The following is a 23,737-nucleotide window of genomic DNA, read 5'->3' on the forward strand; positions in this document are numbered from 1 at the left end:
ATGTAACCAGTATGAACTATGAGCTGTGTTTGTCCATGTACTGTAATGAAATATGCAACACGCTTCACGCCTCGCCATCGGTTTAGATGGAACTATTTTACTGCATCCTCTTGTCTCAATGATACTAAATGGTCAGAAATGAAAGGACAATAAGTCTAAGTGTGGGAAGACGGGTGCAACACGTAGCTTAAATGTTGCAGTAGAAAATACTTATCAGAAGCATAGAAAATATCTAGTATTCTAGTGGATTTCGTTTGATTAGGTCTTGCCAGTGTAGGGATATCGCATGTTTTCTGTGTTATAACCTCTGCAGAATCCCGAGAGATTAGGTAGTGCCGTACGGCGTGGGTACCAACCTATCCTAAGTGATTCTGAAGATGTTATAACACGAAATGAACATGCGCTTACGTTAATCTAGCATAAAACGCGAAAAAATAATAATAAATTATTACATTGTCCTTCAACGTCAAATGTCCATGAAATGTGCGGGAATATCTGAGTTTTTTTTTCACGTTGAGGTCATTTCTATTTAAATTATCCGATTTTGGGGCTTTGCCACGGAACGCGCATATATAAATATGTGATTTAACAGCACGTGAGTGCGAGAATCACTCTGTTAACACACGTTTTCTCTCCTGTTAAAACACAACCGAAAAGAGACGAGAACAGCAGTTTTATGCTAGAAATGTAATAGCATGTGTAATACCTGTCACGTTTTCTAGCAATATCTCTAAGATTACAATAATAGCTATATGAGTATTTTTTATCAGATAATTAAAAGTTTCTTTCCAGAGAGAGAACCTGAAACTTGGCTTTCGCGCAGCCAGATCCTGCTTAACCACCGTGGTATTTCAAATGTCGTTTTAACATAATTCTGTTGTATTATGCAATACAGCAACAAAATACCAGTATCTAGTCCTTTTGAATATTACTCATTGTAAGAAATTTACAGCATGCCTTCTCCGTTTACAAAAATGCCAAAGTTTAAGTTCGTTAATTTTGTTTGGATTTCATTTTACTGAATCAGATGACAAATTAACATAATATGAAATATGTTTAACTAAATGAATTCAGTTTCACGAATAATATGGTTTTCAAATTATCTTATCATTCAATATGAACACTATACTAAAACAAAAGTTTTCACTTCTTTTATTGCTAAGTAACACGTGCATTTAATAAACGATCCGTTCTGACACAATCACAGTCTGTTCACGAAGAAATTTTGTACAATATCTTGAATGATCGTTAATAAGTGTTTTGAAGCGTATCATGGCTTATAGAAACCCTGAAGTATACATTTGAGAGAAAAATGGATGAATATCTGGTCCTGTCAATATAAGGAAGGTAATTATTATTTTCATTTATTAAAATATGGAAAATTTGCCTTATTTCTTTCATGTATAAAAGTCACTAAATGGAGATCTAATGTGAGAAGAACTTTACCCAGCACGCAAGTCTATATGGGCCCATATGGGCTATATCTGGGCAAATTTGGGACCCATATTGTCAGTATTTGCCCACATCGGACCAATATGTGACCCATATACAATGTCTCATCGATGTGATATACCAATGTATTCATTTTGAGTTTATGAATTGTGTCACTAGTATAGAAATTCGTTTTTGTATGTTTTCTTTGAATGTTTATACATTTTCTTTGGTCTCAAAAGAAACATGTTTCCCAGAATGGTCCCATTTGTGTTCCATATTGTAAGTATTTTCCCACATAGGACCTATATTGGACCCATATACAATGTCTCAGTGAAGTCATATATCAACGTCTAGATTTCAAGTCAATAAGTGTTGTCACTAGTATAAACAATCGTTTTTCTATGTTTTATACGAGTTTAAATACATTTCTTTGGTCTCTAAAAATACGTTTCCCAGAAGGGTCCCATATGGGTCCCATATTTCCTTTCGTGTCTGTACGGACATTGTTTATATTAATATTTTTTTTTAACACAAAAAGAAAACTTTAAAAAAATGAAATCTCGTCAGATTAATTGAATCGGGCGCAATGTTTAATAGGATAACGTCCATAATGGCAATATAGTTGTGTTGTTAATAGGTATAACATTTCAGCAAAGACCTTTCGCAGTTCTTAAACAGGTAAGAGTTTAAATCATTATAAATAGTTAAATGAAATGTTTTTGTTTAAATTGTAGAAAACAACTTTGATAAATACACTGAAAAATTGTTTTCATGAGTTTTCACAACGCTTGTGGGCAAGCCTATATGGGACCCTTACGGGCTATATCTGGGCTTGGCCTGGACAAATGTACCACCTATGTCCAAAGTCTAAAACGAACTTCATTATACTTTTATGACATGTTAATACTCTTTTTCTTGTTCTGTACAAATCTATCTCTCAGATGCGTGTAAAATGCTTGCAAATATATCATGATATTTGGCAAGTAGTCATAATTGTTATGGACATGTGCTCAGACTAACATTACTTTTTCCACTTTACAGAATGCCTTTACAAAGAATATGTGATGAAGTGTTACGGTGATGCAACAGATCAAGAGAAGAGAATAAAACCGTCCAAAGTGATACGGAAGCGACTACATGGGCAGCTACAATGTTACGGAACCTACCATTATCGATAGCCCATAAGGGACCCATAAGTAACCCAGTTCCAAACACCACCAGGGACCCATATAGAGAGACCATGCGGGGCCTATAAAGATTGCCCATGTAGGTCTCATGTGGGTCCCATATCAGACCTATATGGGTCCCATATTGAAGCCCATGTGGGACCCATGCCAACCCCGTTTGCAAATCCCTTCAAAACCGGCATCATGTCGTAATCCTTCAATATAACATTAGCAGTGATATAGGGAATACAATAATGACAGCCTATTTCCATTTTGTTTTATGTTTCTAAAGATATGGAATCTACGTTTGCTCAGACACGCTTTAAGCTGTCTGAGATAGAACACTTATAACATATACCATAGAGGCGTATGATGTAGAAGATAATGTCACCGATAAAGATGTATTGACGGATTGCTTTTTGAAAACAAGTGCATGATTGTGTCAACTAAAATACGTTGTACGAATCAGTGTATAATAGAAACGTTGAGTTTTATATCAAGTGATTGTTCCTTTCTCCTATATATAGATTCGACAGGTAAACATTTTCTGAAGTCTCATAAATATCTAATAATACTTTAAAGACAGAAGCGGGTGCCGACACTTGTCCAATCTTTGATTGATATGTATGCAATAAGTTAAAAGAGAAGAAATATTCACAAAGTTTTTTGGCCGCAGCTGCATTCAGAAACAAATATCAATCAGATGGTTGACGATGATATCTATTACTTCTCAACATAAATCAAAGGTTGAGGACGAAATATCTTCTGACATAATGTCTTTCATCCAATCGCATGACATGGAGAATATTAATTTCGCCTGTAGTTTAAACTGCGACCCCGCGATCTATAGAACTGTGCTCTCGCTATTGAGTTAAGTGGATGGAGGTCGAGAAAAAAAGCCTTATCTTTTATAATTAGAAAACATGATTTACAATGTTTACGAAAAAGTAACTGAACATATTAATAAAATATTCTCTTTTTATATATTTCCATTGTCATTTCTAGATGTAACACATATAACATTCACTTTTTCTTTTAATTGTTTTGATTATTGCGAAGGCAGTTGTAGAAATATATTGCATAAACTGAGATTAAGATGAATAATTAATGAATAAAAAGAAGAAAATGTAGCAAATTATTCAACAAATCACATGGATGCAGATTTGGAGTTTTCTTTACAATCAGTCACTCGGGAGCGTTTTAAAGATTATGTATGAAGTCGTTCCAAGAAAGAAAATAGGCTAGACAAGTTATTAGTTTTCAGAAAACGTAATCACCATCTCTTCAACATTTTCTGAAAGAGTTAATGGAGTATTTATTTTAGTTTCTTTCCGACATTATTAGAAATGCTTTTAATGTTTTTCTTTAAACCAGATGTTGAAAGACTTAGTTTGGGTTCTTCGGCTTGTAGCCTGCTGCTGGGATTAAGCTACAATGATATATATTATGTCTTTTAACCATTTTCGTTGGGCAAACGTTATTGTTTTACTGAATTCACCGCTTTCGGCATTAAGTACATGCGTATCTTTTTAGGTTTCTTTTATGTTTTTACGCCAGCATTTGTGTGTTTTACAAACATTCTGTGCCTTTTGTTAGTAATACATGTGTAAAGATCCACCAGACACGGATATCTATTATTTACCCTGTTCTATAACAATAGAATATAGTGGGGATTAAGAATGGGGACTAAATCGTAAGTAACCGGTTATAATTCCCCATTGGTGTTGCCACTAACAATTTCAAGGTGTAGCTACATTGTAATGTGTTTGTTTTATGTAATTATTTCTTAAACTTTTTCTTTGTATAAATGTGTTTAATTTAATGTCTCTCGTTCACACCTACACCTTCACTTGCACCTACACAACACAACACAACACAAGACAACACACACGCGCGCGCACATACACACACACGCAAACGCATACACGCACGCACACACAGATACATGCATATACTACGGCTGTCTGGCTACTCTCTTGAACCTCTGTACTTGTTTCAATATGCATTTTGGGTGATGAATGTTTTCCGGACGTATGTTACATATTAATTTTGGGGTTTTTGACTGAGACTGCAATTGTATCATTCGCAGGTAAAATCTTTTTTTTTTTTTTTTTCTTGTTTATTTATCCTTTGGAAGAATAGAACGCAACTGAGCAAGTCAATGGCAGAGTCGGCTTGACTGAGTCATTAGAGGTAATGAAATACGCAATTGTATGGTTCCAAAGGACCTGAAAATATAACAACACAGTGTCCAGAGAACTAGCCAATAAGAAAAAAAACCAAGGCTGGTTAATTATACTGCATGTTTCCGTTTTAATGTCAAGAAAATCATTAATAACATTTTCCTATAACATTACTGGGACATTATAGTCACGCAATTTGAAAATCTTATTTTTTAAAAATAATCTCAATTTTCTTTCAAAAATAACTTTGAAATTACAGTTCCTATATGGTAGTAGCGCAATCGATGTCTTTACTGAAAGTGCATTAATAACTAGCAAGAATTTTATTTTATTCAAAGCTTGTTTTTGTTGATTAGAGATGTTGGTATTTTTAGAGTAATGCATTAATCCATTTGCCACATGAACATAATTGAAAAGGCACTTGAGAAACGTTATCTGGTTTCGTTATTTTTAAATACTTTATAGTTCATTTCGGTAACGAAATGTTCTGTTATATCCGGGTTGCATAGGAAAGCAAGTATCTTTTTTAAATTTTCCTTTAAAATTCCTGTCTTTGTCATGCCACTAACCACAATGGAAAAACGAACTATCTCTGTCTTGTGCTATCCTTGGTGTTGGTGTGTATGTCATGTTTTTATTTATTCTCAGGTATGTGATATTTTTAAATTTCTGTAATTCTTTACCAAATTAAATCTGTCTCCCATTCTGTAAGATTTTGCTTTAAGGGTGATTCATTTCTAAAGTGTGTTACTAATTATATTTATACTAACAATTATACAATGAACATTTACAAAGGTGATACCACCATCTGCATGTCAAAATGCACAGTACTAATTAAGATACATGAAACATCTGATAAAATAAATCTATAAATTGATATGAACAACAGGAAATTTGGCTCAATGCAAAATTTCATCCTAATTATCAGTAATTATGTACAATGTATCTCATATTGCACAATTTGATTCTTCTCCATTATAACCAGGTCATAGTTCTCAGTGGAATCTATTTTATTAGCTCTTGTCATATTAATACTTTTATACTGGATACTTATTGACTTGTCTTGTATCACAGACATAAATTCAATTCCACGGGAGTTTATTAGCTAATCAAAGCAATTTATAATTCAGTATCACTCTAGGAGTAGAGCTTTTACTTGTAAATTGATTACATACATGTACTTTAAACGCACGGAACAGAAGAGCATTACTTTGACATTACCTTACTAAAGTCGATGGATATGAGTTTTCCGACTTAGTGACGTAAACAATGATCGACATGTCAGCTATTTCGCTTATTTGATTGTTTATTTTTTCTGCATAAAAACGGGAGATCCGATGTCAACATTCATACTGCTTTAGCTTGGCTGAACAACTTAGTAAACGGGGGGATAGCTAAGTCGGCTACTGGAAAGCAAGGAACAACACGAAAATTAGATCCAAAAACTTTAGAAACAAAATATAACGCCATCATCGAATGTAAAAAAGGTCTGAAATCAAAAACAGAAATCGCTTAAATATTTGATGTTCCAAACAGCACGTAATTGTACGCTCTCCGGCTGGATAAAAAAGTCAGAGTCGATCAAAGAGGGTTACGCTAAATTTGGTCGGTATTGCGAGTAAACTGACTTATGCCCTATTTCATGTGTCTATGTATAGCCTATGTCTACATGTGACGTCATTTCGTACCGTTCTTAAATATTTCTGTGTACATGTCTGTGAATTAATTGTTTGTGTTTTAACGTGTTTATATTTGATAATATTTGTACTGGACTATGATTCATAATGGTTTGCTATTCATGTCTTTCTATTTGATGCTGTCTTCACCAAATTCTTATAATTATATTAGTGTTTTATCTGTGTTTTTCTTTTTTTTTTGTATCTATTTTCTATTTTGTCATGTTTGAAAATAAATAATAAAGAATATTTCAGCGTTCGTTTTTTATTTATCTGACCATCTTATCATACGCACATTTAGGTACAATATGACAATATATTACGATGTTAGGTTTGTAACATATCATGCCCTCGAATTCCCAAATTCAAAATGGCCGCCATTTGGATGGTTCGAACAACGGAAAACTCGAACTATTTTCCATGGGACCCTCGAGTTCGAGCCATCGAAGTTCGACTGTACATGTGTATCACCATTACATTCTTAAGGCTTTTTTAAACAAACACCAACAACAGTATTCAATTTCAATCGTTATCGTTCCATTTTTACCGCAACTGACATTCCGTGATACCCTTTTTAATTAACATTTTTGGAATTTAGGAATTCATGATCAAAGACAATGACACAACACACGAATTTATACAATATATAATTGAATTAAAGTATGCTAAAGGAAAGCACTGATGAAAAGAAGCATATATCTCTTTCATATTCAAAAGTTATTTTGCAATATAACTATTTTGAGTAATGGGCTGAATAATCAAAATATGGCATCATTTATTGACTAATTTCCTCCGAAATTAGACTCTAAAATATATTCTGTGAATAATGACATTTTTCAATCAAACTACATACGCTTAGAAATAAAATGAGTTACAGTTTTAAAATAAGAAAAATAAGTAATAAGCAAACAACTCCTACTCATAAAGGTAATTTTTGAGTGTTTGTATTTACCGTGTTTTCATTCATTTGCACTCTAATACTAATGAAAACCAGTATAAATGCAGCACAGGTCTGCTTGATTAGATTATTAACAGAAGGCATCATTTAGCATGCATATGACATGTTTATCCTCTTTTAAAAGTCTTCTTTGATACAAATGCATAATGAATGTTTGCGTTAAAATACAACTGAACATGAGCCTGTAAGTGCATCCCTCGTGTACCATACAATTACGATATACTAGTATGTATCAAACAAAATTAGATTATAATATTTTAATATACATGTATATTTATTAATTAACCTGCCATTCTGTAAATTTCTATTTCATGACAACAGGAATAGAAATTCTCTAGATTTGACTTAAAGACAACTTTAGTGTTGAACTTTAGATCGGCCAATAGCACAAACTATAGAACGGGAAATTATATAAAGAGTCGTGTAAGCATGGAAAAAGATATCATATAAATGCAGTATTTGTAATTCTGCAAATTTACGATTCTAACATCCGTTTTTTGTAACATATTGTATTTAGAACAGATATTTTTTCGTTTGCTGAAATAAGTCAGCTGCGAGGCATACCATTATTGCATATAAAGCAAATAATTTTTCTCAATACCTGGCTACAAGACTCGATCAAACTGAAATAGTACAGGATTTATCTCTTAATGTTTGTTTGCACAGGAATCGTAAAAGATGGCAACCTTAGAGGAAGGAAAATATTACATCTGAAAGATAAATAAATGCTATAGATTATCCGAAAGCTGGTAGTATCACTTATTCAGAGATAATTAGAAACAGATATGTATCATCACCTGTTTTATAGGTTGAATTTTTTCTAAATGGTTTACTTTTTATCACGCATATTTCATTATTTGTAATTCAAAGGAAACACTGCTAAAACTACAAGGCAGTCTGAAAGACAGCTAAATCCCCCGCCACTGCTATGGATAGTGAAAGGGTAAAACCTTTGATTTTAGCTGTGACCTTGACCTTGAACTGACACGGCTGACTCATGAATTCTGCACAACGTCTTGATGAGGTGATCATTTGACCAAAGTTTCATGAAAATCCTTCAAGGGGTTTAGGAGATACAGAGCTGAAACCTTTGACCTTCAGTTGTGACCTTGACCTTGAGTTGACATGGCTGACTCATGAGTTCTTGATGAGGTGATCATTTGACCAAAGTTTGATGAAAATCCTTCAAGGGGTTAATGAGATATAGAGTGGACACCAAATGGAAGGCTCAAACCTTCGACCCTTAGTTGTGACCTTGACCTTGAGCTGGCATGGTTGACTCATAATTTCTGCACATCGTCTTGATGAGGTAATCATTTGACCCAGGTTTTATAAAATTCCTTCAAGGGGTTTAGGAGATATAGAGTGGACACGAAATGGAAAGCTCAAACCTTTGACCTTCAGTTGTGACCTTGACCTTGAGCTGACATGGCTGACTCATAAGTTCTGCACATCGCCTTGATGAGGTGATCGTTTGACCCAAGTTTGATGAAAATCCTTCAAGGGGTTTAAGAGATATGGATCGGACACGAATTTGTTACGGAAGGAAGGATGGAAGGACGGACGGAAGGACGGACGCAGACCATTCCTATAATCCCTCCGCCGCGGCGGGGGATTAAAAAAACATAAAAGAAACACTGTAACCTCTCACGTCATTGACTATGTACAATTCTTCTTTTCAAGACGTTTCGGACATTATTCAAAGCCCATCAATTCATGTAATCTTAAATTTACGGAGAGAAAAACACTTTTATTTAACATTCTAGATGTTAAACAAAAGGAAAAATTGATTACTCATGTTCTGACATTTATTGTCAGAAGAAATTATGGTGATTTGCAGAAAAATAAATGTTGAATGCTTTCTTGATAAGTTATAATATGATGTTCTTTTATAAATGTAAAACCCCTCTTTAATTTAACTACACAAGTCTTCCTATTTTCTGTAACTTTGTTGTAAAACATTAGTTACAATATGTCATTGTGGGAATACCAGGTTTTAATACAGTATATGCAACACAGTACAAATGATCACCTGAAAAGTTACTATATTAACATATTTTCCGAACGATCGTGTCGTGTGATACAACAAAAACTAGATATGTGTCCATAGGACACTGGTGCCCCCAACTCCTGTCACTGTACATGGTTTTATGACTCAAGGTTAAACATTTTTAGACCTTTATGTGTATTTTTCTCTTAGTCAAGTACCATAGCTCTGGTCTAGCTGAGTAAAAGAGAACACCTGGTGCAAATCTTCATATGTTATAGAAACAATCTTCGAATGTTTTATGACTCAAGGTTAAACATTTTTAAGATGTTTGCAACACAAACTTTTAAGAATTTTATGTGTATTTTTTACTTACTGAAGGACCATTACTCTGATTTTATGATTCTAGGTGATTTTTTAAGATATCTGCAACACAAGAACTTTATGTGTATTTTCGCTTAGTCAAGGACCATAACTATAATCTCACTGTGGGAAATCCCAAACAGAACACCAGGTGCGCAACTTCACGTGCTATATACCAATCCCCTAAAGTTTTATGTCTCTGATGCAATACTTTTTGAGATACATGTGACGCAAACTTGTATCCCATTTATGCACATTTTTGACAATCAAAGGCCATAATTCTGGTCTGACTGATAGAAATCCAGAACAAAATCCCATGTGCACAACTTCACGTGCTGAATGATATTCCTACGAAGGCTTCCCTGAAAAGGTAATAATAATGTAATCATTGCGGTTCTTGAAATGTTCTTTGACATTTAATTGAATTTCTTACACGGAAAGTTATTCTGACCAATACCCAATTATTTGCCCTTAATTATACATCAAATTGTTTCAACAGATATGTCTTTCGAAAAAATGGAATTCAGTGTACTTGTCTTAATTGTCTTACGTGAGCATATTTAAAAATGTAGAACATTGAAATTTTGATATTTGTTGCAAACCTTTGGCGCACAATATTTAAACTTATAACAAACAGAAGGAAAAATGTTATGGCATAGGTTCTCTAACTAAAATACATTCTTCCATATAGTACAGACACCATCTAGTGTATACTCGTACTGGCTAAATAAAGGGTTTTATTCGTCTATTTTATCACTACGTTAACAATAATCGCAACATTTTCTCTTTGAAACTTTATAACTATTAGTGTTGGGTACCGAACAGCAACTAAGCAGTTGTGAGTGCATAGGTTCTCGTCGCAAATATCGGTATAACTGTCTACTTAACATATGTTTTTTTGGGAGCAGAACGTTGAATGTGCGGAAATTTAAGGAAATTGTCTTGCTTTTGAATAAGTTATAATTTTACAACGGTTTACTGCGAGTAGTAAAACTTTACGGCTTACTGCCTCGGTATAATACATTTACGTATTTATTTTTATTTTGCACTTTTAATTAGTCCCCAATAATCATAATGCTAGTCCATTACACTTCATTGCACCTGTTATCCAAAAACAAGAATTTAATGCGCAATCATAGGAATATTGCGTAGCCGGATATCTATAAGGATTTATTTATGGCATATCGTCGGCATAAATCAGATACTTTTGACATTTAAGCTGCAATGAAAAAGTGTTCATTTTCTTATATTAAGCGTATTTTCGGCAACATTATGTTCTTTTTTCTATCAGTGCATACAATTTATTGCAAACTCAAGGACATTTTTTGTTAGAAATGTCTGTGCATTTAAATCAATATATAAAGATTATCCAAAGATCCAAGATACATCTCTGCTATGACTAAAAACTGTTTTCCGGGTAATTAGTGGAATACTACTGCTATATTTCCATTCATATATTCAGTGATAGAGTTGGTACATTAAGTTCAACCTCACACTTTAAAGGTAGGTGTAATCAAATTTAAGGAAAGATATTTTACATGGTGTTCATTTCATAATGTGCCTCTGTCTTACTTGTTTTAGTCTGCCACGTCAATCATCTTATTGCTTTTTCTATTTAATTATTCATAGCTATAATTCATCGCTATATCTAAATGTTTGTTTTAAACAATATTTATTTGTAGCAGATATACAGCAAACATACATTTACACAAATCAAGGACTGAGTAGAAAGCTAAGCTTATATAGAAACCCGTTCCTTATAGATAGCAGGGATAGCTGGTAACTTAGAAAATAAAGTATTTATAAACTATGGAAAACTTGCAACTGAAACATGCATATCAATAATACAATACAAAAGCTAGACAACTATTTATCTCATTTTGTTTGTTTTAAAACGGTAATGTAGTAACTGCATATATTTAAACGTACTTAGAAACAATAAGTATTCCTTACATTGGTTTGGTTGTTAATCTAAATGTTTGAATATGTTTATTTTCATCTGCTGTAATTTAATCAGTTTATAACTATGTTTATGCAGTGTCCATACTTACTTGCGTTAAAACATTACCAAACACAATGACGTGTACTGTAGAAATGAATTGAATCACATCCTTCCTGATATGTAAATTGAACATTTACACTTTACGTTCAAACATTCATTTAACTTTTTCTGTCATTGCTGGTAGGCTCATTAATTGAGATAATCTAGAAATCAATGCAGAAACTAGAGATGCTTTTGAGAAAAGCGCATGTCTCCCACAACTGCAACATTGAAAATGTCTAGTTTCTCTCGATGGCTTTGATGAATGGACCCCATTCAAAAATGTCTAGTTTCTTTCGATGGCTTTGATGAATGGACCCCATTGAAAAATGTCTAGTTTCTCTCGATGGCTGTGATGAATGGATCCAATCAGTAATTCAAGGACCATAATTCAAAAGTGCCTGGGAGGATATGGCTAGTTATCGAACCTGGCCGAGGTCTCATGGTCAAACACATTTTGTTCAAGTTTGGTGAAGATCAGATAAGAAATTTTCGACTAAGAGTGCGTACAAGCTTGAAAAATGTCTAGTTTCTCTCGATGGCTGTGATGAGTGGATCCAATCAGTAATTCAAGGGACATAATTCAAAAGTGCCTGGGTGGATTTGGTTAGTTATCAAACTTGGCCGAGGTCTCATGGTCAAACACATTTTTTTTTCAAGTTTGGTGAAGATCAGATGAGAAATGTTCGACTTAGAGTGCGGACAAACTTGAAAAATGTCTTGTTTCTTTCGATGGCTGTGATGAGTGGATCCAATCAGTAATTCAAGGTCATAATTCAAAAGTGCCTGGGTTTTGGCTAGTTATCGAACTTTGCCGAGGTCTCATGGTCAAACACATTTTGTTCAAGTTTGGTGAAGATCAGATGAGAAATGTTCGTCTTAGAGTGCGGACAAGCTTTGTGACAGACACACAGACACACACACAGACTGGAGTAAATCAATATGTCTCCCACACCACTGTGTGGTGGGAGACATAATAATAAACTACTAGTATTCATCTCTAGGCTGTAGAACGATGCATCTTGATTCAAAACTTGTTTTAAAAACATAAAAATATAACTGCAGAAATGATTGTGATTCTCTATTTAGTTTTTAAAAAAAAAAATCAAAATTACCTTTCTGGCAAAGTATTACAATAGACTCTAGGTGTTTATTCCATTGATACGTGCCTTCTGCTTTTCAGGTTTGTTGATAATTGATAATTAAAATTATGTTTTGAAACAATACTTCACATTTTTTGTTTTAAAAAATAATTACACCAATTGATGAAGAATCTTCCAATGTGTATTTAAGTAACTTTTTATTCATTAGTTTATATAAAATTTTGAAAAAAGGGCTCTCTAATGTGAAACATGCATAATTTATACAAAAACCTTCGGGCAGCTGGGGGTTACAATTAAAGATTCACAGATATTATATTTTCATTCTGATATTAAACATATTCAGAATGTGACATAAATTATTGAAGCTTTCGCAACAAGAGAAGGATACCCTTGTAATTGCTGTCCTAACAGCAACGCTAAAATCTACATGGTAAACTGTCAATGAACAAAACTGAATTATTTCTCTGACATCGGAATCAAAGCTGCAGTTAATAATTGGTCATTTCATAATGATACAGTAAACTCTATAAGCAAATCCTTTAGTAGCACCATTCTTTAAGTCTCGCAGCACCTGTGAATGACAGTTTATTATATGAATGTAGTATACGCGAACTTAATCTATATATTTAGTAAATTTAGATACAACTAATGAGGATTTTATACAACTGAAGTAAATATCTAAAGACAAAATATTTTAGTGAAAGATGGTCATTGGATATCTTTACGGATAATTACATCCAGATATATAGTAAACAAAAGTATTAAAGAGAACAAAATAATCTATTCTTTGTCAGCTTACCAGTCCATTTGATATTTCAAAGCAACAACACCATCCGTGTTAAACAACATCATCCGTGTTAATGCGAAGGAAGAACATTTAACAGCAGGCTGACTTTGTTCAAAAATGTCAGTTCAGATCAATTATATGAATGTATATTTGCTACAAGGTACATCTTGATTATTCAACGTGTACACTCTATAAGAAAATAAGAACAACTTGAAGTTTATGTGGGGAAACCATCAAGCTATTTTGTAATGGAAGGTCAGTGGTTCTAGCGAAGTGTCTTGTTGAGCCTAAGCAGATGCCCGAAGGTAGCATGACATACACTTGTTTTCGTGTGGCATTTGATCCAAAGAAAAAAAGGAAACAAATAACACGAAGCAACTTCCATATTAAAATGTTAATAAAATAATACAATATTTAATACAATATGCTTTGGAAGCATAGAACGCAACCAAACGTTAATACATAAATATACGAAATAGAATTTAAAAACATGTATCCATGAAAGCTTCTATTACTAAAAGAGACTTTTTAAAATGTAAATGTTAAAAGAGACAAAAATTCTATATTCAATTTGAAGTCAATGTATTAGCAATACAAATAACAGAATATTTCTACAGCAACAGCCAAATCCTCTTATTAAATTTACACTTAGCTGCATGAGTTCCTTACTTTTAAAAAAAAATTTTGAGACATCATATCTGTCATAATTATATGTTAAAAGGAAAGGAGATGTTCATTATTGCGTGTATCTCAACTTAAGCTATATCCTTTTTGTTTCCTATTAAGATATTTTGGCGGTTGTGGCCATAACGCTTCCACTGAATAAAGAATATCGGCAATATTTCCATCTAACATGTCATCATCTAATACTTTAATTACTGTTTCTTCAGTAATTGGAGCTATTTCTTCGTCATTTCTCGTTTCTGACAACATCTTTCTAATTGTCATTAAACTTTTGCTCTTTTTGCGCGAGCTTCCATTCAGTAAGTCTGTGATATTAGCATTATAATTTCGGTATGTCGTACAGCTTTGATTTTTACGTAGTGGGGGTCTAATTCGATTCGTGAAAGAAGTTTCCCCTATATTGTTTATCAAAAGTGAGTCTGGACTTACAATCTTAGTATCCGTATCACTCTCAAAACTGCCGTTACCAAATACTTCCCTGCGGACGTCACTATCGTCTGAATAATCAACTGTACTTTGCCGACTGAGCATTGCCCTTCGAAATTTTGTTTTAGGATGTAACAGGTCTTCTCTACACTTTGAAGTTTCACTAATATGAGAACTACTACTAGAATCTAAAGATTGCTGAGGGGCTTGAACCTCTAAAGACTTTTGACGAATTGGTAGAGCAGAAGTAGTTGACAGAGGTGTATTTTGATCAAGTTTGTCGGCACACACCGTTGTCAAATGCTCAACAAATTCCGGCGAGGTTAGGTCCGCTTCGTCATTTTCAGCCATTTCGACCATCCAAGCTAACAGCTTTTCGTAAGATTCCGGTGTGGTTCCCTCAAATCTTTCTGTCGGATTGCGTTCGTCGTCTGAAGATATAAAACACAAGTGATGTACATTTTAGACAAATTTATCGTATAACGAAAGATGTATGTAAGTCTTACATGAGTTTAACTGAATATAACGCAAGTTTAATAGATGTAGAATTTGACTGAATATAATACAGTGTCCATTCGAGCTGAATGCAGTTGTTCCTTTTAGCAAACCTCATACTTTGGTTGTTAGCTATTATATAGCAACTAGACGATAAAGCCCTTTATTGAACACAACGGCGGTACTATTTGAGATCATGTAGGAAGACACCGTACAACGGTTCAATACGGCCAACGGCTGTACGACACCATATCATAACATTTCAATACTAGGATAGTTGAAATAATTCACTATGCATAGTAAACCACGACATTGCATTTATGAAGCTGCTACTGTTTCATGTCATATTATTGCAATAATGTCAATTCGATAGTATCATGTTGGCTCATTGTATTAGGAACTAGTTATATCTAGAAATATCGTATTTTCGAATACTTCCATAATTTGATATCTAAAAAGCATGACCATGAATATATTAATATTTTGCTAATACTCGTGATAACTACTAATCAGCGTTGACTGACTTTACAATAATATCGGCCGTGCCGGCAGGTAGAAGTTATTATGATAAATTAAGAAAATTTCTCTCCTATTTATAAAATTTGCTTTCCTTAGACTGAAAAGTGGAAAAACGTATTGTGATAATACGTTTCGCGTGAGGTTGCAAACGTTTTGTTTCAAAAGAATTTTTCTGTTTCCCTTCATTGGAATGGTACAAAAATGGTATGGATTCCAATAAAAAATAATAAAATATCACTTTAAGGTACAAATGTTGAAATAAGAATCTCGAGAACAATCAATATGGAGAGTTGAAATTTAGGGTGTGACAACTAATTATTTTCCTTACACTGAACCTATAAACATTTAGCAAATCAGGAAATATAGGAAACTGCAATTAACAACAACGTCAGTAAAATATCTGCAACATTTTTGTTTTTGTCGTGTTGAGCGACCTGCGGAATTTCCACTTTATCTATCCTTTTCCGTAATCCTACAAAGACACAAAAGTACTGGAAACTATTGATGTGTTTCAGGTTTCAGGGTTTTTTATTATTCGCTGTTCAATGATATAGGAATTGTTCTTCTTAAGTAATTCAATGCGTCATTAATCTATTATGAATATTTAAGTAATTAACATTAATGTATGGAAAATGATAACAGAAAGTATATTCAAACTGTTTCATAGATCGTTCGCAATACGCTGTGAAATCATTAATATTCGCAAGGGACTAATTTTCGTGGAGTTGTGGTTTCGTTGACTCATGGAATCAAACACTTACAAAAATAAAATCTACTTTCATTTTGCTCAAAAGTTGAAATCCATGATCTTATTTTTCTACAAAAAAAGCCATTTCGATAAAAAGCACGAATTTCATATCCAAGAAATTGCAGTGTACCTGTACAACGCACTATGAAATAAATCAATTTGTAGTATAATCTTTTTTCGGCTTCTCAAAACTTAGACACTAAATATATTCAATAGATATAAGTCCTTTTCAATCAAAGCTTTTATTACTAAAATTAAGTGCTGTTGAAATAGAAAAAAATGTATGGTATTAAAACTGAGTCAATTGTTCGTGTGATTTAATTAGGAATAAATACAAACAAGCCCTACTCAAAACGTTCAGAAAAAAAAATGTATTTAGCAAATGGTTCAATGTATGTAGCACCCTGTTACTCATTAACAAGTACAAAAGCAATCTGCTACATTGTTAATGGTAAGCATCATTTAATATGCACATAACATGGAACTCCTGTTTTTAATATTCTCTTTGTTATCAGCTCAGCAGATATAAAGATATGAAATATGTCTATCTGTTAATGAAATTGAGCATCAGCCCATCCCATATAGTGTAGCATTATTAACATAGGTCTAAAGTATTGTAAAATGATATGTTTATAGAGAAAAGGTATACGTTTTAAGACTTTCATTTAAGTGCATCCTTAAAAAATTTGTAACTGTGCAAATTTACAATTATTTAAATCATTCGTTCTGCATAGCAATATCGAAATAAATACTTGGATTTGCTGATTTTTCTGAAATGTGTAATATGCCATTATAATCACATCAAAGTCTACTACATTCATAAAGCAGGCTTTTTCTACAAGTTCAGTTAAGCTGATCTAATTTAATACAGGACGTATCGCTAATTGCTTGTAACACAGGAACCGTACGTTATAACAACTTATGTGGCAGGAAAATGTAATGTCTAAAATATTCATAATTTTCTACAGTACTGACTACAAAAAATCTGTAATTATATATTATATTTTAGTGATTATAAAAGCAAACATTGTGTGTGTTAAATCTCAGATTTTTTTCTATGAGTGTATCTTTTTTATTACTTATATTTTGTGAACAATTTTGAAATATCAATACTAAAAGCTCAAAAAACAAAACAAAAATAACCCCGTTTAATTTAAAGTGTAAAACAACGTGTCGGTGAAGAAAACGTTCACTGTTGTAAAATTTGTTTTTATAAACTGTGTCATCAAATTATTATTTCATACATCTGGACCTATGCTAATTTAAGGAAAACGAAACAAGTATACCATAGGTAGTCAGAAAAAGAGTTTATACAATATTTATGTCTCATAAAAATGTAATTTGGTTCTTTCAATCTTCATTCTTTTTCTCATTCCTGGACGGAAAATTGTATGCTTTATTTTTCATAATTCACAAAAAGGTTAAATGCTGGGTTTGTTAATGAATTAGTTTTTCAACTTCTTTTTAAACTGATAACCCCTATTTTCTTAAAAAAGTGTTCAGAAGAAATGTTCTGTAAAGATAAGATTAATAACTATAGTTTATATTTGTTTAAATCATACAGTAATTGAAACTTTCTCTTTAAACTTGATTTTTCAGTACTTCAATGAATAATAAGTTGAGGAGTTATAAGTATTTCTAAATGGTCATTTAACAATATATTGATATTTTCCTCTTCCAGTCAGTACTTTGCATATGTACCACGTGCCCGAACAAATATACATTCTTACTGGTTACGACTTAAACTTTAGTCTCAAACTAACTACTGAAGTTATAAGATATGAAGAATATATATATCGGATGATTAGCACTATATTACATAATTCATCTTTTGCTTAATGAGAATTCAAGCTGCGCTGCTGAAGAATTATACATTGCTGGCTGGTCTAAAAATGATAATAGGTAAGGGTAGATATCCCGGAAGCACGGAGCAGTGAAAAACACAGCCTCAGAGCCAGTATTTGCAAAGTAGGCCCACAACAAAAAGAAACCGTAATGGAAAAATATTACAGAGGGGATGCTTCAAAAATCTAACAAGTACATATAAATTTATGCCAAGTATAGAAAAGGGGAGGAAGTGGTAAGGGGTAAAAAAGGTGGTGGCGTTGGGAGAGGAAGTTGAAGGGAAAAGTAGAACAAGGATGAATATACAAAGGCAATGCTACGTTCCTTAATCACAGTTACATTACAAAGTAAAACACAATAGCACAGACATCCATGTACCAAAGATAAACACACAACCACACCGAATTAACTAACATAGAAAAACAGACAAGTAAGATACAAGAACACAATAGGGCACTGCTTTAGACTCACAAGCACACAAACGCACCCCTATAAGCAGAAAAAATATCGTGTACCGCCTTTGATATTTGTCTACGTTTTTTGAACGTCTTCATTCATTTTGCTTACTGAAAAGGGGAGGGGCACCAAGATTTTGAATGAATTGTAAGCCTTTGTCGTGACTTGTAAAGGTTTAATTTACCACTGTTCTTTACACAAGCATGATTTAATTGCCATACTTGACACTTTACACAACGTTTTGAAAGTAATTTACAATTACAGACAAACACCAGTCCTAATATATAAAGAGATTAAATTATAGTTCTACTTTAATCAAGAAATGATTTGTTCTATAGTTTGACGTTTACTGCTTGACTGCAAAGTCAGTGTTGTATTTACATTGTTTTCGTAGCTAGGCCAATCTAACTTTAAGTTTCGCACTACCATTTACTAGACACAGTGTTCATATTTTACTTGTTCTTTACGTAATGCTAGCATTTTCCAAAACATGAATATAAGCACCGGAGGTATCTGCCATCTTAATATAAAATTAAGATGTACATGTGTTGCTATTGTTGTTGTTTTTTTTGTATCTATCTTAAAGCCATTTATATCTTTTAAAAAATTGAAACATTTTGCAAACAAGATGAAATTCTAATATTTATATTTACTAAAATTTCTGTAACTTGTTTACCTGACAGTTTGTCATCCGGTTGATTACACCGACACTTAAGTCCCCGTGGTTTGCGTTTACAACGTTTACTACTGTGATTTCCCATGTCACACCGTGTTAGACCTAAATACAAAATTAACAGTTCTATAATTGTCAGAAAACTGAAAACGCGATTTAAGTCGTTTCCTTATTCAATTATTTCCTCACTGTTCGCTAGGACAATTAACTGTTTCTTTGAAATCAAATAATGTTTTGAATCACTTTGAATCGTCGTCTGCGTTCATGAAAATACATATATTAGTTTTCCAAAGCAATCCTTTCACCAAATGCTTTCAGTGACTATATAATCCTCTATCAAATGTTTCTGAGCCCAATAAATGTCTATTATATTATTTATGTTGCACACACATAATGGATTTTGACGTTTACCTTACTACCAATATTGCGAGAACTCTCTGTTCCGCGCTTATATTGCTTGTTACTGCGCTGACTGATCGCTTCGTTAGCAAGCATACAAAAAGTGAGCGCATCTCACAAATGAATGATTTGTGGTATCGATACTCAAAGGTAAAGTGCGCCGTTTTTCATAACTCTATTGAACCAATAAAACGTCAGATAAATGCTTTCACGAAGCCATTACCTAGTAGACAAACTGTCGATTTTGTCTAAATGGGTGTGCAGTTTATGGACAAGCTTCTCTGCCCAATAAAATCTCATTTAGTAATCTATATGGGTTCTTTTCATATGCAGATGTAAGATTTCTAGCATTTACAGTGAAATGAAGTATCTTGAAATGCAATGGAAAACGATAATAAAACGTATTGAACAAATGTAAAGCATCAGTCTGGTCTGCTACCCTTCCAAATAAAAATGTACCCTATCTACATTGATTGAAGCCTGTCGTGCAAACTACTTTTATTTTGACCGTCTGGATTTAAAACCACATTCAGAACATACTTGCCAGTATTAACACGTGGTCGCTATGCATGGACGCCTATGAAAGAGAAAGATGTGCTTTGTATATAAATTTGTCACAAGAATTGACAATATTTTAACCCGTTAATCAGAATTTAGCTGTGATCATGGATGCATATTTTTGCTCATTTAATTTATACCGGTTAACTAAAGCAAAATGTCCATCACTTCTAATCTTTTCTGTCATCAAGCATGATACTTGTCCAGATTATTAAATATGGTTCCTAGTTTAAATGAAACTTATTTACAAAATAGACATGTAATGGAAAGTATTATTCATAAAATCGATGAACGTTGGAGTTGACCTTCTATTTTGAAACATAATATTTAGAAGATAGGATCACTCTAAAATACAAAATACATTTAACAAATAATAACTCATCTACTCTTTAGGTAAGATATAGGCATAGGCTCTCTATCAATTTTTCAATATTTCAAATATTTTAGCCTGTACAAATTTCTGTTAACAATGTATGGAAATGTACATAACACAAAAATAGACAACATAATAGTACATAGACAAGGTAAAATTTAGGCCAACCTTGAACGATCAAAGAAAATAATACCGTGAGTTTAAACCGGTAATTGATGAGCAGCTAACCTCCATTCTTAACACAAGCATGTACAAAAGTCAGGGTAGTGTTAACAAAACTCAGCACCACTTCAGAAGACCGAACACCAAATGGATTCTGGATCATAGTAATTTGTTTTTGTTTTTTTTTGTAATGTGGAATAAATGTATTTTATTAAAATAGGTAATGACACGACTGTTTTGAGACATTCTCATGTCATTTAACTATTAAACGTTACGATTTCCATTCTGATTGTATCAGACGGAAGGAGTGACTTAACACAATGATATGTACTCCTTACAACCTTCCTGACTGAGCTGTCTTTGATCTTTTTTTTTTTTTTTTGCACTAAGCGGTATTTCATTGGTTGCCATCAAGACAAATCAGATAATTCTGACAAGAATGATTGCCATTATCGAAACTAAACAAACTTTACGGAGGAAATGTGCACTTTTTGTTATTCAATAATTCAGAAAAGTTTTATTACGAAGCCGCCTCTACAATACTGGCTCAAAAAATAACCTGTGTGCATTATGTTAAACGAGTGCATCAATTTTCTTGCTTATTGAAATAAATATTTATTCTACAAATAATACATAGCTATGGCCGATCACATGGTGTCAATCCTTATTCCTGAGAAACAGACTCTGTACACAGTACCTGTTATTTCGATCTCATTATTGTTACAGATGCATTAAAAGTGATCAGTTGAGCTATTTCATCAACACTGCAGCATTGTTTCTGCCTTGTGGCGGCCGTCAAATGTCTCCCCAAACATCCAGTTTGAGATGTTATATATTATACTTTCAGATCGTTCAACACCACATTTATGTTGTGTTAGCGTTACATGTTAGCTGTTTTTTTTTTTGTCTTTCATTTTGAATATTTTGGCTTAGGTGGTTCATATACTCCCGCTTTTTGGGTTGATTAATCCGTCTTTGGATATAGTGCCAGCTTTTTAACTTTGTCTTTTGACAGTTTCTATGAATTAATGCAGAATCCATAACCTCGGATCCCCTATCTTTATTCTATTTTGCTTTGTTCTGCCCTTTGTTTTCTCGTTTAGGATTGGTCACTTTGGACCACACGCCTGTTTTCGAGGACGTGTACTCTAGCTATCACTAAATGTTCCATATACACCGCCAGATTCCTAAAATCTGTATTTTGTAACTTGTGTTAATTGTGCAAATGTAACGTTCTGTGAAAACCGGGGCTAGCAGGCTTAAACGGTATCATGCATGTCCGCTATCGTCTCAAATCATCCGCGCCTGCACACAGTCTAAAATATTTGCGAAGTTCCAATAGGTGCCGCATGTATTTCGTATATGTTGTCATTTTTTATTTTTATTTTATTTTATTTTATTTTTTTTTTTTTACTTTTCGTGAAGGTATTTAGAAATACTGTGAGATAGTCAGGCATAAATATGAAATAAATGTATCCATCATAAAATAACGTTATGTAGATTTATGATGCTTTAAAAATGTTATTTACATGTGCTGAAGCACGCCAGGTTTATGCCATATTACAACTAAGCCATACATATTGCCACTCCAAGAACACTAGGTAATTCACATATAAAATTTCAACGTTCTTAATTATCTAACTATCAGTATGTCAATCGAATAATAGTTTCATTTTAAATGATAGCCAACTGAAAGCATTGGGATGTGCACGGTAAGTAAAGTATACATAGCCAACTGAAAGCCCTATCATTGGGATGTGCACGGTAAGAAAAATAAACATAGCCAACTGAAAGCCCTATCATTGGGATGTGCACGGTAAGTAAAATATACATAGCCAACTAAAAGCCCTATCATAGGGATGTGCACGGTAAGTAAAATATACATAGCCAACTAAAAGCCCTATCATAGGGATGTGCACGGTAAGTAAAATATACATAGCCAACTAAAAGCCCTATCATTGGGATGTGCACGGTAAGTAAAATATACATCCTCACAAAAAAATATACAGTGTATTTCCATGAATGAATTGTGACAGCTGTGCTAAAATTCAGAAAGGTGTCAATTATATTAATAACTTCACTTCCTTTAACCATCTTCTCGTAACAAAACAAGAAATATTATGTTTGTAAAAGTGGTAATTCGTACTAAACAGATCTACAGGCCAAAGATAATATACTAACTGCGAAGTTGATTATAGTTTTATTGTTGATAAATCGAAATAAATCTGTACATTTAATACTTGAATAATATGAATATTGTTGGTTTATTATAATTATTTGGCAAATGGATTTGTACTTTGCATGAAGCATCGGTATAAACTTAGTACTCTCATACAAAACATTGTATGCTATACACTTAGAAAAGCTTGAATTAATTCGGTAACATAGGAATCGCGCTTGTAACCAGTATGAAGTATAAGCTGTGTTTGTCCATGTACTGTAATGAAATATGCAACACGCTTCACACCTCGCCATCGGTTTAGACGGAACTATTATACTGCATCAACTTGTCTCAATGCTATTAAATGGTCAGAAATGAAAGAACAATAACTCCAAGTGCGGGAAGTCGGCTGCAACACGTTACTTAAGTGTTGCAATAAAGAAAAGTTATCAGAAACAAAGAAAGCAACTAAGCAAAATTATAGTGGATTCCGTTTGATTAGGTCTTGTCATTAAAAGTAATGACATGTGTAATACCTGA

At 33.2% G+C, this 23,737-nt stretch overlaps 1 protein-coding gene across 1 annotated transcript; it reads right to left on the reverse strand.

Moving 5' to 3' along the window:
• Window positions 1-13,584: 13,584 nt before the first annotated feature.
• Window positions 13,585-20,410, reverse strand: LOC123542939 (uncharacterized). The gene is made up of 2 exons (XM_053536630.1): window positions 19,548-20,410; window positions 13,585-15,239 (listed from the first exon to the last, which is right to left on the reverse strand). Exons 1-2 carry the CDS (start codon window positions 19,630-19,632, stop codon window positions 14,449-14,451), a joined length of 876 nt encoding a protein of 291 aa, XP_053392605.1. The 5' UTR covers window positions 19,633-20,410; the 3' UTR covers window positions 13,585-14,448.
• Between the last annotated feature and the right edge of the window lie 3,327 nt (window positions 20,411-23,737).

The sequence above is a fragment of the Mercenaria mercenaria genome, chromosome 1 (genome assembly GCF_021730395.1).
Source record: "Mercenaria mercenaria strain notata chromosome 1, MADL_Memer_1, whole genome shotgun sequence".
Lineage (NCBI taxonomy): Eukaryota > Metazoa > Mollusca > Bivalvia > Venerida > Veneridae > Mercenaria > Mercenaria mercenaria.